The sequence below is a fragment of the Passer montanus genome, unplaced genomic scaffold, assembly GCF_014805655.1.
Source record: "Passer montanus isolate IOZ18808 unplaced genomic scaffold, ASM1480565v1 scaffold52, whole genome shotgun sequence".
Lineage (NCBI taxonomy): Eukaryota > Metazoa > Chordata > Aves > Passeriformes > Passeridae > Passer > Passer montanus.
The window spans coordinates 3,389,223-3,401,585 of NW_024370152.1; the positions used below are offsets into that span (position 1 = coordinate 3,389,223).

General features: G+C 40.1%; 1 protein-coding gene and 1 long non-coding RNA gene across 2 annotated transcripts in view; one reads left to right on the forward strand and one right to left on the reverse strand.

The window, feature by feature from the left end:
* Positions 1-1,280: 1,280 nt before the first annotated feature.
* LOC120509471 lies at positions 1,281-5,010 on the reverse strand. Its single transcript, XR_005629275.1, has 3 exons — positions 4,955-5,010; positions 4,063-4,185; positions 1,281-1,400 (listed from the first exon to the last, which is right to left on the reverse strand). It is a non-coding gene; the product is annotated as an uncharacterized LOC120509471 (long non-coding RNA).
* The window catches only part of ADAMTS19 (ADAM metallopeptidase with thrombospondin type 1 motif 19), a 128,114-nt gene continuing 120,132 nt past the window's right edge, over positions 4,382-12,363 (forward strand). Inside the window, exons 1-2 of the mRNA XM_039724118.1 lie at positions 4,382-4,776; positions 5,727-6,340. Of these exons, the coding sequence (XP_039580052.1) occupies positions 4,692-4,776; positions 5,727-6,340 (699 nt within the window). The 5' untranslated portion in view covers positions 4,382-4,691. The remainder of the gene's footprint in view (positions 4,777-5,726; positions 6,341-12,363) is intronic.

Sequence of the window (12,363 nt, forward strand, 5' to 3'; positions counted from 1 at the left end):
CTAAAACAGGATTATTGTATTATTTTAAAATGTAATTGTCAAGAAGAAACATACAATGTTAATCAACAATGTGAATTATTCTCCATAAGTAGCCTCTGTTATAGCATCTTTTCTATTATCTCCAAAGGCAAAGGTTTGATGATCTCAGAGGTCTTTTTCAACCTAAATGATTCTGTGATTCTTAGAAATTAATGATATTTTTTCTCCAAGAGATGACTTGCAGGTTTCAAATTTGAAGCCTTGCCCATTTAAGATGTTCCAAAAATGGGAACTATTTGTTGATCATTCTGAAGCCTGTTTGCCAAAATTGATCAGGTGACATAATTGCTTGTTAGATTATTCAGTTAAGAAATATGAAGAAGGTCCCATTTGAAGGAAAACTTTAGCTTGGGAAGTTGTGTGGAACTCAGGTTCACACAGAGTGCCTTGCTGTCTTTAAAGTGGTTTCAGCTTGAGTAGAGTACTTTACTACCTTCCATTGTACAGGCTGAGCTTTCTGTAAAAATGTAAACAATTGCCAAACTTAAAAAAAAAATCACTACATTAAAAGGCTATAATAAAAGAGCTGTGAAAGCCTATTCTAATTAAGTGGTGACTTGGTGAAGCATACTAAATAAATAGGGTAAGTGTTGACAGCATATTTTTAGCTAATATTATCCACAAATTGATCAATACGACTTTGAGAAGTAACTCACAAGGCACCAACTTGGGAGTAAATTTTCCTTCAATTAAATTTACTAAATTCAACTGAATAATAAGAAGTAGTGGTGTGGCATAATGATATTTAGCTGCTGTGGGCTTAACTTTGCCTTTTCAAAGTCGATGCACTTTAAACAAGTGGAGGTATTAAGCTCACAACAGTCTGACACATATCTTACTCAGCAGGTCATCTGATTCTACCACTGAGTTCAGATGTAACCATAAGATTTGGTCTGCAGTAAGAGCTGCAAAAGAGAAGTTTTTTTTTAAAGTGATCTTAAATACAATCCTTTGAAATAAACTTTCATGTTGAGCTTGTAAATAGTATAGAATTACAGACTAAATGTTCAGAATTTGTGAGCTAGTGGACAGTAGAAATTCACTGTTCAGTTGAAGAGATAGGGAATATAAAATTTTATAGAAGGGAAAAGACTTCTTTCCATTCATGCTTAGGTGGAGAAAATTTGCAGCACTGGTTCACATGTATCTTTTAAATCAGAAGACATTTTGTTCAATCTTCTTTGAAACAAGTTTATTTAGACTGAGATAACATTTGCAAAGCACCCCAGAAACAGGAAGATGTGAGTTTCTGTTTCTAATCTCAGTGGACACATGATATGTGGCCTTAATGTAGTAAGCACCATTCAAAAGAGAATTGATTTCTTCCATCCATCCAGAATATCTTCTTAAGTTGTAAAAATCTGAAACACATATACTTAAGGATTTTTAAAAAATCAATGGTATCAAAGTTCAATAGTTAGATATAAAGCATACGCAAAAATAATTAATAACTATATCCTTGTGAAGAGAATTAAAGGTTTGTGGGGTTTTGGTAACAATTACTGGAGGAAATCTTGTATATAATGCAAAGCTGAGGTAATCTTAAAACCCTTTTTAATGCATAAACTTGTATGAGCTTTTACAGTTAAATGATTAAGTAAGGAAAAAAACAAACCAAGGGAAGTCTCTGACTGATGGCAGTGTTTATATTGCTAGAAGATGATATTTTGAATTCTAGAGAATGCTCTGTCCATACTTACCTTAATCCTCAGAAATAAATCACTCCTAACAGATAGTAAATGAAATGAGGGTCTGGGGGAAATGGATTCAGCCCCTTGTTTTTGTAAGATAAGACAGCAACTGCAGCACAGATTTAGATCAAACCATGGGAGGAGGGGAATGAAAGTTAGAGAATCATACTGATATCTTCAAAAGATGGCTTGAGATGTCTATATTTTGTTATCAGTGATCATGAATGATCTTGGCCTACTGAAGAAATGGGAAGTCAGCCTGTGGTGGGGACTGGGAGAAACCTTCCCCTGGCTGTCCTTAAGAGAGTGATGGCACAGCTTTGTAAATTTAACATCAGGGAGGACTAAACAAAAGGAAATTGCCAAATTTATATTGATTTAAAAAAAATTGGGTTGATTTATCCCAGTCAGGAAGGACTGACAAGGACATATTCTTTGCTTAATTTTCTGGTTTTTTTTTTGTTTGTTTTTTTTTTCCATGTCAGTGACATGGTCTGAATCATTGTTGAATTTTAAAAATTAACACATGCTTTACATTTGTGATTCTGCACAAATCTTATGAAATGCCAAAAGGCTTCAACCTTTCAGATGGGTGGTACAGTTTTAGGAATTTACTGGATCAAACAATTTTTCTTTTCATTTTGCTTTGTATTATGTTTGAAGATATTATTTCTTCCAATTTTACAAATGCATAGTTAATAACGCCTCCTGTACCACATCTTTGGTAAAGTAAAAATTATTTTGCACAGTTGGAAAGGCTTTGTGACTAAGAAAATAGTATTTTCTAGACTACACACGGATACAATATTATTATCTCTGCAAACTTACTGTGGTATGAAAGAATTGTTTTGTTCCTTTAATTATTATTCTCTTAGACATAGGTTTCCCTGCACTAGTCTCACAGTGACTACAGTTAGCATGTGGTGGGCTACAATATCATTTACCAGCATTAACCTATGACCAGACTCTGTTAAAGATAATGAACACCAGTAGGGGCTCTATTTTATAGTGCACTTTCCCCAAACTTATACATAGAGAACTTCCTCCTGTATTTTTACTTTAACTATTGAAATGATAAAAACAAAACACAAAATGAACTAAAGAAATTTGTTGCAGCTCCATGTTGATTTTAGCTTGCCCTGTATTCATATGTGGAGAATTATTAGAAATGTTCTTTTTTCTTTGGCTGGTTATGAAGTCAAACATATTAAAGTCTTTCTCAATTGGCATTTTTTAAAATGTCTTTATCATTTGCAGTTGGTGTTGAAAAGGCCAAATTCTCCTTACCTTACTGTCAAAACCAGTGTTGTGTCTTTTTAGTAAGATTATACATGTGAACAAGAGAAGCAGGATCTTGTCCAAAGGGACCAACACTTCAGCAGATTGGAAACAGTCACAGCAATTTGCAGTTTTAAAGTAAGCACATTCACATGCCGTATCTCTTTTTACCTTATTCCCCCTTGTTATCCATTAATGTATTTTGTGATGTAACCGTATGCAGAGTAAAGGTCCTCTCTGTGCATTTTTGCATCTTGCCTGCATATTCTGATTTGCCAGAACAAAAATAAAACCAGAATTTGTATCTAGTATTTTCACAGGAGCTTATAAACCACATTTTGCAGCACTTCCTGATCAGTTGTAAGGATATTGTAGCTATGAAAAGGCTGCAGGATTTGGCCTATTAACTAATTCCACTGTAAATTACTACATATGTTTTATTTATTTGGAAAACAAAGCTTTTCTTGAAATGCATTTTAAGGTCACCTAATTATCAGACAAATACCAGTTTGCAGCCCTGAAAAACTCCCCTCTTCCTAATCAATTCATCTTGTTTTCACTGAGTCCCTCTGATTTTGCTTAGTGTTAGTTGGCTCAAATGCCAAAAAAAAAAAAAAAGAAAAGAAAAGAAAAAAAGACCTCCGTATGATAACCTTTTTCCTCTAAAAAATGAAACAACTAATAAAATAATACTATTTGGAGTCAGCTGAGAATACCTATCCATGCAGTATATGTTTCAAGCAGCTATCGAGCAGAACAGAGACCAAAAGCCAGCTGCATTTGGCTTCTGTGGAGTCTAAACGTGTTTTTTATTTGGAGCTGTAACACGTGATTTTTGTTTGTTTGTATGCTTTGCTTTTCATTTTACACAACTAACTTCTAGAAAGAAGTCTTGCAACTTCTTAGCTTCCCCTTAACGGCACAGATGGCTTTCCTCGCCGCACTGGATTGCTCTGCCTTCGCCTAAGGCACAGCAATCACCTTTGACACCAACAACAGTAGGTAAAGCAGCAGAAGTTACGACAAAATCCGACTCTTAGAGGGCCGTGTTTACCTGTTGCTTTTGCAGTTCATGCTGATGCTAGGTGTGCAGCTAAACCTTTTGGCTCAGCTCCTCATTTACTCGTTCCTCTGCTGACAAGGGCCGGGGTGGAAAGTGATGGGTTTCCATGGAGAGCTGCGTGGTGGGGGCAAAAGGAGTTTAGAATCAAATTACACAAAACTAGGCAAAAGCAGCCAGTGCCTGCTGCTCCCTGAATTTAGGCAAAGGCTCCGCTGAGCGCCTTGCTGGCGACCGGGACGGGGGATCCCTCCCTGCAGCCGGTGCGCGCCGCTGGCGGGCGGCAGGGCCGGGCGCTGTGTGCGCGCACGGGCCGCGCTCCTGCCCGCCCGCGCCCACGCACACGGACACACGCACGCACACGGACACGCACACACGGACAGACAGACAGACAGACAGAGACACGCACGCACACACACACACGCGCTCCCGGCCGCCGTGCGCTGCGCATCCCGCGCCGCCGGTGCTGCCTGCCCGCCCCGCCGGGACGCGCTACTCGCGCTCTCCCGCGGTTCTCCGCGGGCGCCCAGGTGGCTGCGCCCCACGGCATTCCCCGCTCGGCCCGGCACGACTCGGCACGGCCCTGCTGTCCTGCCAGCCGGCGTCCCGCGGGCGCAGAGCCGATGGCGCTGGGAGGAAGGATGCGCCTGAGCCGCGTCTGCTGCGTGTTCTACCAGCTGTGCGTGCTGTCAAGCGGGCTCGGCGCAGGTAAGTGCGCGCCTTTCGCGGGATGGGCCGAGCCCGCGGCGGCCTCCGCGCCCCGCCGGCCGCCGGTGGCGGTACCTGGCCATTGTTAACCGCGCCCGCCCCCCGTAAGCGATGGGTGATCGGATAATGCGCGCCTTGGCTGTGAGAATGCACTGCGCTGCGTTGCTCTCTACGAGACCTGATTTCCACAAGCAGCCCTGTCATCTCTCCTGGCTGTGCTGTTCCTAGAGTGTGCGATGAATGTGTAAATAAAACTATTTCCTGTCTCAGGCTAGTGGAGGTTGTGTGTACTCAGATCCCTGTAAACATAATGCTGGCATGACGGACTTTGGTTGTATTGTGATGTAAGAGTGTGTGGGATATGTGGACATCAGTAGTTAGTGATTCTAATTCAGTTTCATTATAAGAATGATCATGATACGGCATGTCCATGCAACTGCTGCTTGTATCTGCAGCCATGGTGCGTGTGTGCGTATATTTTGCCAGACTTTGGGAGGCATAATGGGTCTTGCCCAGCATGCTGAGAAGAAGGTTGAAATTTTTAAATTTGTTCAGATCTTCCCCAGCAATTTTTTTTAAAAGCTTTATGGAAAAGTAGTTGCCTTGTCTAAATGATGAAGGGTTTATGCAACTTTCCTTGCATGGAGGTGGTGATCATGGTACAAACACAGCTTCTGCCCAGCTTGGGGTCCAGCATTCTCTGTGTTCTGCAGAGCCTTGGTGTGTTCCAGATGCATCAACAGAACAGACACATCTAGCAGCTGGCCCCCCTGCTGTGTGTAAGGACAAGATGAAAGGGACAAATGAACCCCACTGTATTTTGTGTGGCATGCTTGTTGTCTAGGAGTCAGTAGGATCATCTTGTGGTGGGCAAAGGGGAGGGTTTTTTACAGGCACTGGACGCTGTTTGGTGCTCCACTCATTTGAAGTATCTGCCGCATTTCCCACAGGTCTCCATGCTTCAGAAGAGACTGAGGAGTGGGAGATTGTCTTCCCTGCACTGTGGAGCCCGGGCCAGCAGGAGCCAGCGGGTGGCAGTGGTGGTGGTGGTGGGGGTTGCAATGTTGACCCCAGTAGTGGGAACCGAAGCAGCACTTTCAGTGCCCCAGTCACACCTAGCCCAGTGGCTGGCAGCTCCCGAGAGGTGCGTTCAGTCTCCTCCTCGGTGGATGGGCAGGCACAGGCTGTAGGGGAGGCAGCAGAGGAAGAGGACACTGAGGATGAGTATGAGTCTCAGGAGTTTTACCACTGGTCCCCCCTGCCCCAGGGGTCTGGTGCTGCCTCTCAGTTGCCAACACCACCATCCCCACCGCCACCACCTCGAGCAGAGGATGGAGATGAAGTGCTGCTGAGGATCCCAGCTTTTGCTCGGGAACTCTACCTGCTGCTCAAGAGGGACAGCCGCTTCCTGGCTCCTGGCTTTGCTGTGGAAGAGCGGCTTGGGGGTGAGGGCAAAAGTTCACCCAGTGCCACACAGTCACAGCCTGAGAGAGCTTGTTACTACAGCGGTGCTGTCCTCCGCTACCCGGGCTCCTTCGCCTCCTTCAGTACCTGTGGTGGACTGGTAAGATGACCTTGCATGCACCTGGCCTAGCACCCATGTCTCCTTCGAAGTCCCTGCTTCGTCTATTGCTTTTCATTCCCATTCCTTTCCTAAGGTCTTACTTCTTTCTTGGTAGCATCTTGGGTCCTACCTCTGTACCTAACCTCATTTTTTAACAATTTGCCTACTCATACTCTTCTCCTAACACTTCTCAAATCCTGATTCTGCCTTTAGCCTATACAATGGTGATACAATTTAGCCTGTTTCCAGATACATACCTATCTGGTTGTGGATTTCCAGTTCTTACACCATCCTTTCTTAAACTTTTCCCATCTCTGTCTGTAATTTTATCTTGCCTTTAATGAGTTTTGTAATTAGATACTTTCATGCTCTCTTTATTTTTTCTGTCTCATCATCTCTCCTGCAGTCCATCTGTAATCCATTTGTTCTTCATTTTCATCCTGTATTCTAAAGTTATTTCCCTCATTTGAATTATCTTCCTTATGCTGTTCAGTTTTCAATCTGTTCTGTCTTTTCCATTTCTAGCAGTATTTTACCAACGTCTCCTTTTTGTTATTCCTTTGCTTTCACCTCTTTGGCCTTTTTTCTGTACCTCACAGCTTCTCACGTGTGGTACCTGTAGTTACTTGAATTTGGAACATCTTTCCTTTTAACTCCTCCATAGAAGAATGCAATGAGCGTGTTCTCAGCAGAAACCTTAATGCCTTTTCAATTGTTATTACTTCTGTGGCATACTTCTCTTATTTAAAACAAGCTCCCGCTGCTATTATTTCTGTTGCATCAGTCGTGATTTTTGATAGAAAAAGAGCAGAATTGGGTACACTGACAAGAGCAGCAATGATCCAAAGAGCTGCAATCCTAAGGTACTTGCAGGTGGGTGGAAAGTATAGAAAGAAAAAAAAGTTTACCTGCGATGATATAGAATGCTGGCAGGATCTTAAAAAAACCCAATTATTGCTACTGTTATTCTCATTTGGGGCCTTTATGTAGCATAACAAATGCACATTGTTGCAGCACTTAACAGAATTTAGACTAGAAAGAGTAATGGTGCTCTGGAGACGGTTAATATCCTCTATAATCCTGGGATTTGGGTGTAAATCACCATAACTGCACGATAGATTTTTTTCTTGTATTTCCTTCTGAATTTGAACATCTAACTCCACTGCTGATTCATGAAGATACAGCTTTTTATTTGTATGGCCATGAAGTGAAAACAGGTAAAATGTGGAAAATTTGACTTCTTATTCATTTGCCTGTTTGAATTTATTCAAAAATCAACACAAACTGAGAATGGTGGATTGACACCAAATAAAATATTTGCCTGCACTCCTGCAAAGTGAAACCACCAAGTTTCACACGACTCTAAGTGGCTGGCATTTAATTATTGATATTTTGTCAGATTTTCCGAAGCAAGGTAGTAGAATTAATTGTGGAGAAAAATATTGAAAGTCAGATGGTGGTTTAAAAACAATTGGGTAAAAGAGATTTGTGTTCATGAAAAGCATTTGACTTTTATGCTCCTTCTTATTTTGAGACTTTTACTTCCCTCTACATTGTGTTTGGGTAAAATTAAGTTGGAAAATCTTTGTAAAGAAATTAGTGGAAATAATTATCACCTTTTTATTATGTCTACTCAAAAGCCATGTACATCATTGCATGTCTGTAACACCTCTGATTTATTATATAAATTGATTCACTTTTTGGATAGATCCCAGTTTCTAGAGAGCCCCATTAGTAATTTTTGATTCTGTTAGACTCTACTAGGAACCAGATTACTCCAAAGCCTTTGGCCATCTAAGTGTGCATGTACCTAGATAATGTTTTCCATCTAGAAAACTGCAGCTGAAACATAAAGTATTGTGTGTATCTCAAATAAAATTGTCAACTGTTGTTGACTGGTGTTGTCATGATTCTCAACTGCACTGTCCTATTTGTGGTGAAATAGTTAAGCAGCTGTTCTTCCTGAGAGTGTTGCTGTGTCAGGCATAGTTAAAAAAAATTGCACAGTGCTATTATGTCAAAGTTGTCATAACAAATCCTAAGCTATTTGTCATTCTTTATTCAGTCATTGCTTGGGCTCTATTACATATGTAAGTTGCTGAGTTTCCAAGAGTATTGAAAAAACATCCTAACATGTGTTGGATATTCCACCATGTTTCATCTAGGCCTAGCAAATAGAGTCAAGCCATATTTCAAACTACATTTTTTTTAACATGTAAAATAACAATAGAAACTTGTCCCCAGAAATATTTTATTGTAGTTACTGGAATTAGAGTTTATATTTTCATTTTAAATATAAAGACATTTCAGAGAAAATACGAATGTCTTACATATGCTCTCGTTTCAAAGCCTCGCACACCTTGTGTTAGGTTTAGTAAGCTGCACACACTCTGGAAAGTCAAATGTGGGCTAATATGCTGCTTAGATTACACTATTCTGCTCTTCAGAAATAGCCTTTTACTGAGTCTTTTTACTGACCAAAGAAATCAGCTGTAGTCTGACAGACAACAGTGATTATGCCATGCAGGAGAAAGGGTGAAGGAGTGTAGTGGTTTGGCCATCATATCCAGGGAAAGGTCATACCTGGTAGTACAGATGTATGGCTGTTCCTGTAGGACTAGTTTTGTCAAAAGATTGTGCATCTTCAATAAATTTAAGAGAGGCCTTAGGTGAAATTGTTGTACCATCCACATAGGATGCTGGTATCACTTCCAGTTTCTCAAGGCACAGAGACCTCACATGCCAGTGATATTCAGGAAATAGGGGGAAAAAGGCCTGTGTAGTAATCCACTTATGTACACAGAAAGAAGAATATTGTTGCAGATGTTAAGGACCTTACCCTCTGAAGCTGAAATTTAGATGCTTTTTGAATATTTCACTGGTTGCATTTGTGTAAAGCATCTAACATACAGGACAACATTAAAGCTTCTCTATATTATTTCACAGTTCTTGAGAGCTTCAGTAGTGGGTTTTTTTTCTTAATCTGCTCATCAAGAGCCAGTATGGAGGGGTAATAATAATGTAGCTCCTTATGCATCATGAAAGTCATGCCAAAATACAAGTGAAAAATGAAAGCTGTAGTCCTAGATAATTACTAACCAAATTCTGACTGCAAGCATTCAGAAGTGTCTTCATTCAGCCACTTAATATTGACAAACAAAACATAACTCAGTGGTTATTTTCTAATGCATCTAAAGATTGGAGATAGTAATCTAGAAACTATCTACTCATCTAGATCCTATCTAGAAACTTCATCATGGTGACCTTGATGCGATCTCAGAGCTCACATGATCAATGGTGACAGTCCTCTCCAACTCCTTGGTAAAACACTTGAGGATGCTTACATCTCTTTGAAGCTCAGTGGGATTTACTCTGACTACATTTTGGGATTCTGCACTGGTGCTCTGGGAAGATGAATAAGGAGAGGTTTCTGAGGATTCTTCCATCTGCATGCTGACTGCTTGGTTCTTGTTCATGGCTGGCCAAATACCAAGATGTAAACAGTCCTGCTGATGCCACTGAGACTGTTCTTCTGAAAGCAATTACTTGAACAGCTGTACCATTAATTATTTAAGTGGTTGTTTCTTTTGTTTGCTTGTGTTCTAACATAATATTTGAAATAAGAAAAAAATTGTGTCAAAGGTTATTGGTATACATATATATATATATATAATATATATGGTTATTTTCTATAGCATGCTGTAGGAGAAATTTGCTGTGAACCTAGAATTAAGAAATGAGACTGCTGGTTCTTTATCTACTGCTAGAATGAAAGTTGAAGTAGTCTCACTGCTTTTACCACAGAGTGCTGTAAACATGGCAGATATGTGCTTTATCCCCTATTCATTTCATTTCAAAAAGAGAGGTATGACTACAATTTTTTCTCAGTAATTAATTCCTTAGGTAGTATTCTATGGCTGTGTACTGATAGCCAGGGATTTCGCCAAAGTTTCTTCTTCTTTTGACTAAAGCAGTCTGCAATAAATAGAGAACAGCTATTTCTGTTTAGGCTGAGAAAGGATCTGAATGGCTTTTTATTTCTAAAGCAGTGGAGCATTTTTAGACTTTCAGGAAGTGCAAACAAGAGCAAATGTAGACACAGAGAATGGACATAACAATGCAGCTTCTTGCTGCTGTGCTGTTCATCTCAGCTTCTTGCAGGTTCTCTAACAGAACATTTTTGTAGCTCTGCCTCAGAAGACAACATTGACGTTTGGGTTAATTTACTGGAGAGAAATTTTGAAGTTCATCTGATTTTCACTGGATCATAAGAAAGTGAATCAGGCAATAGCATATTTATAGTTCTGATGAATCTGTGTAAAATACAATTTACAATTAAAAGTAATGTGCATTTTTACAGTGACTTGAGTTGGAACAAATCTTATCATATCTCCAGACCAGGGAAGAGCAGAACTCTCTACAGAAGTGTGTGGTGCTTTTACTAGGCCTCATTGCCAGTGACAAGCAGGTTTTTAAATGTCAGATCGATAGTTTATAGACAAGTACTTCACTTAAATAGCCCTATCCAAAGCAACCTTGCCAGCATCATCAAAAGAATGGATGACAATTGTTCTGTGCCATGCAGAAATGTGCCAAGTATCATTGGAGGACAGCATTTCAATGAATATTTCTAATTGTAATGTTCTACTTTTACAATAAAACAAGTAAATAAGGATGTGAAAAATGTATGTGCCTTTACTGGCCAATGGAAGGGTTGTATAGTGCTTCAGTAAAAAAACACCTGAAGCAGCTCTACAGGAAATGCATATCTTTTTTTACTTCTGACCCAAAGTTTGTGAAGATTAGTTTTGAAGATTAGTGTTATTAACTACTAGTAATTGAATGACACTTGATGGATTAAAAATATTTAGGTTTCTTAAGATATTCTAATTTCACATGTCCCTTACATTCAGGACATTAGAGCTTCTAGAAGACTGGAATTATTATTTTGTACCTCTGCATTGAAGACAGTATAACTTTGTAGCTTGTCTCAGAACAAGCAGAATGAAATTGGAATGACCAATAGTAATAAAATCCATTAAGAAGTTTACGTTTTCCTACAATTCTGCACACAATCAGTTTTGGGGATAGGATTCAGCCTAAGAAAAGGCTGAATCTGTGTTTTGACATCTTTCTTCCTAGACAGCGATTTTAACTATATTGTTTCAACATTTTTATATGGGAAAAATCCCAGTGAATATATTGTTACACTTCCTTGTGATTTCTGCAATGAGAGTAGTGCCTGATACGGCAAATATACTTGAATATTTGGACAGTTCAAACAGTTTTGGAAAGGTGAACTGTACTTCTTCCTTTTGGTTGCACAACTTTCAGTGGCAGTGCAATATTTAACTTGCTGGAACTCCTTTCTTGGCGTAGGACCTGATGGGTTGAGGATGAATAGGCTGTTTGCATTTGGAGTGAGTAATGAGTCTGTTTGTTGTGTGGTGGACATACAAGCTAGTCTTGCTTTTGTGACTATCCCTGCTTTTGTCCGCCCCTGGGAGCAGGTGGTCAGAACAACTCATACATGTGGGCTTCACACATTGCCCTGGGAAGCTGTGCTGTTACAGGATGTGAGCTCCCCCTGTAAGGCTCTGGGACTTAAATAGACTTCTTGCTTCGATCAGGCTGGAATGCAACTACCCGGTTACACATCCTGAATCATACACTACCCACATGGAAGCTGAAATGGGTTAAATACCCAGCCTTTTGTCAACCAAATGTAGTGCCCCTTCCTCCCCACCTCAGTGACCCTTGCAGTTACACATCCGTATTGAGTAAAGTCCACACCAGATGCTTTCCAAAAGAAATTTGAGACAATTACAGCTTCTTTTATGCTGGTGGTAAGCATTAGAAAATAGAGATCACCAACAATTTTTCATAAAAGGGTAAAGAAAGGAGAATGTCAGCAGTCTTTTTGGTCTTTTTGGTCCATATGATACATACATACTAAAGTTTGACATTGCAGGAGGAGGATTATAAAATTCAATAGGATTATCCTTACAGGCTGCCAGGATGAA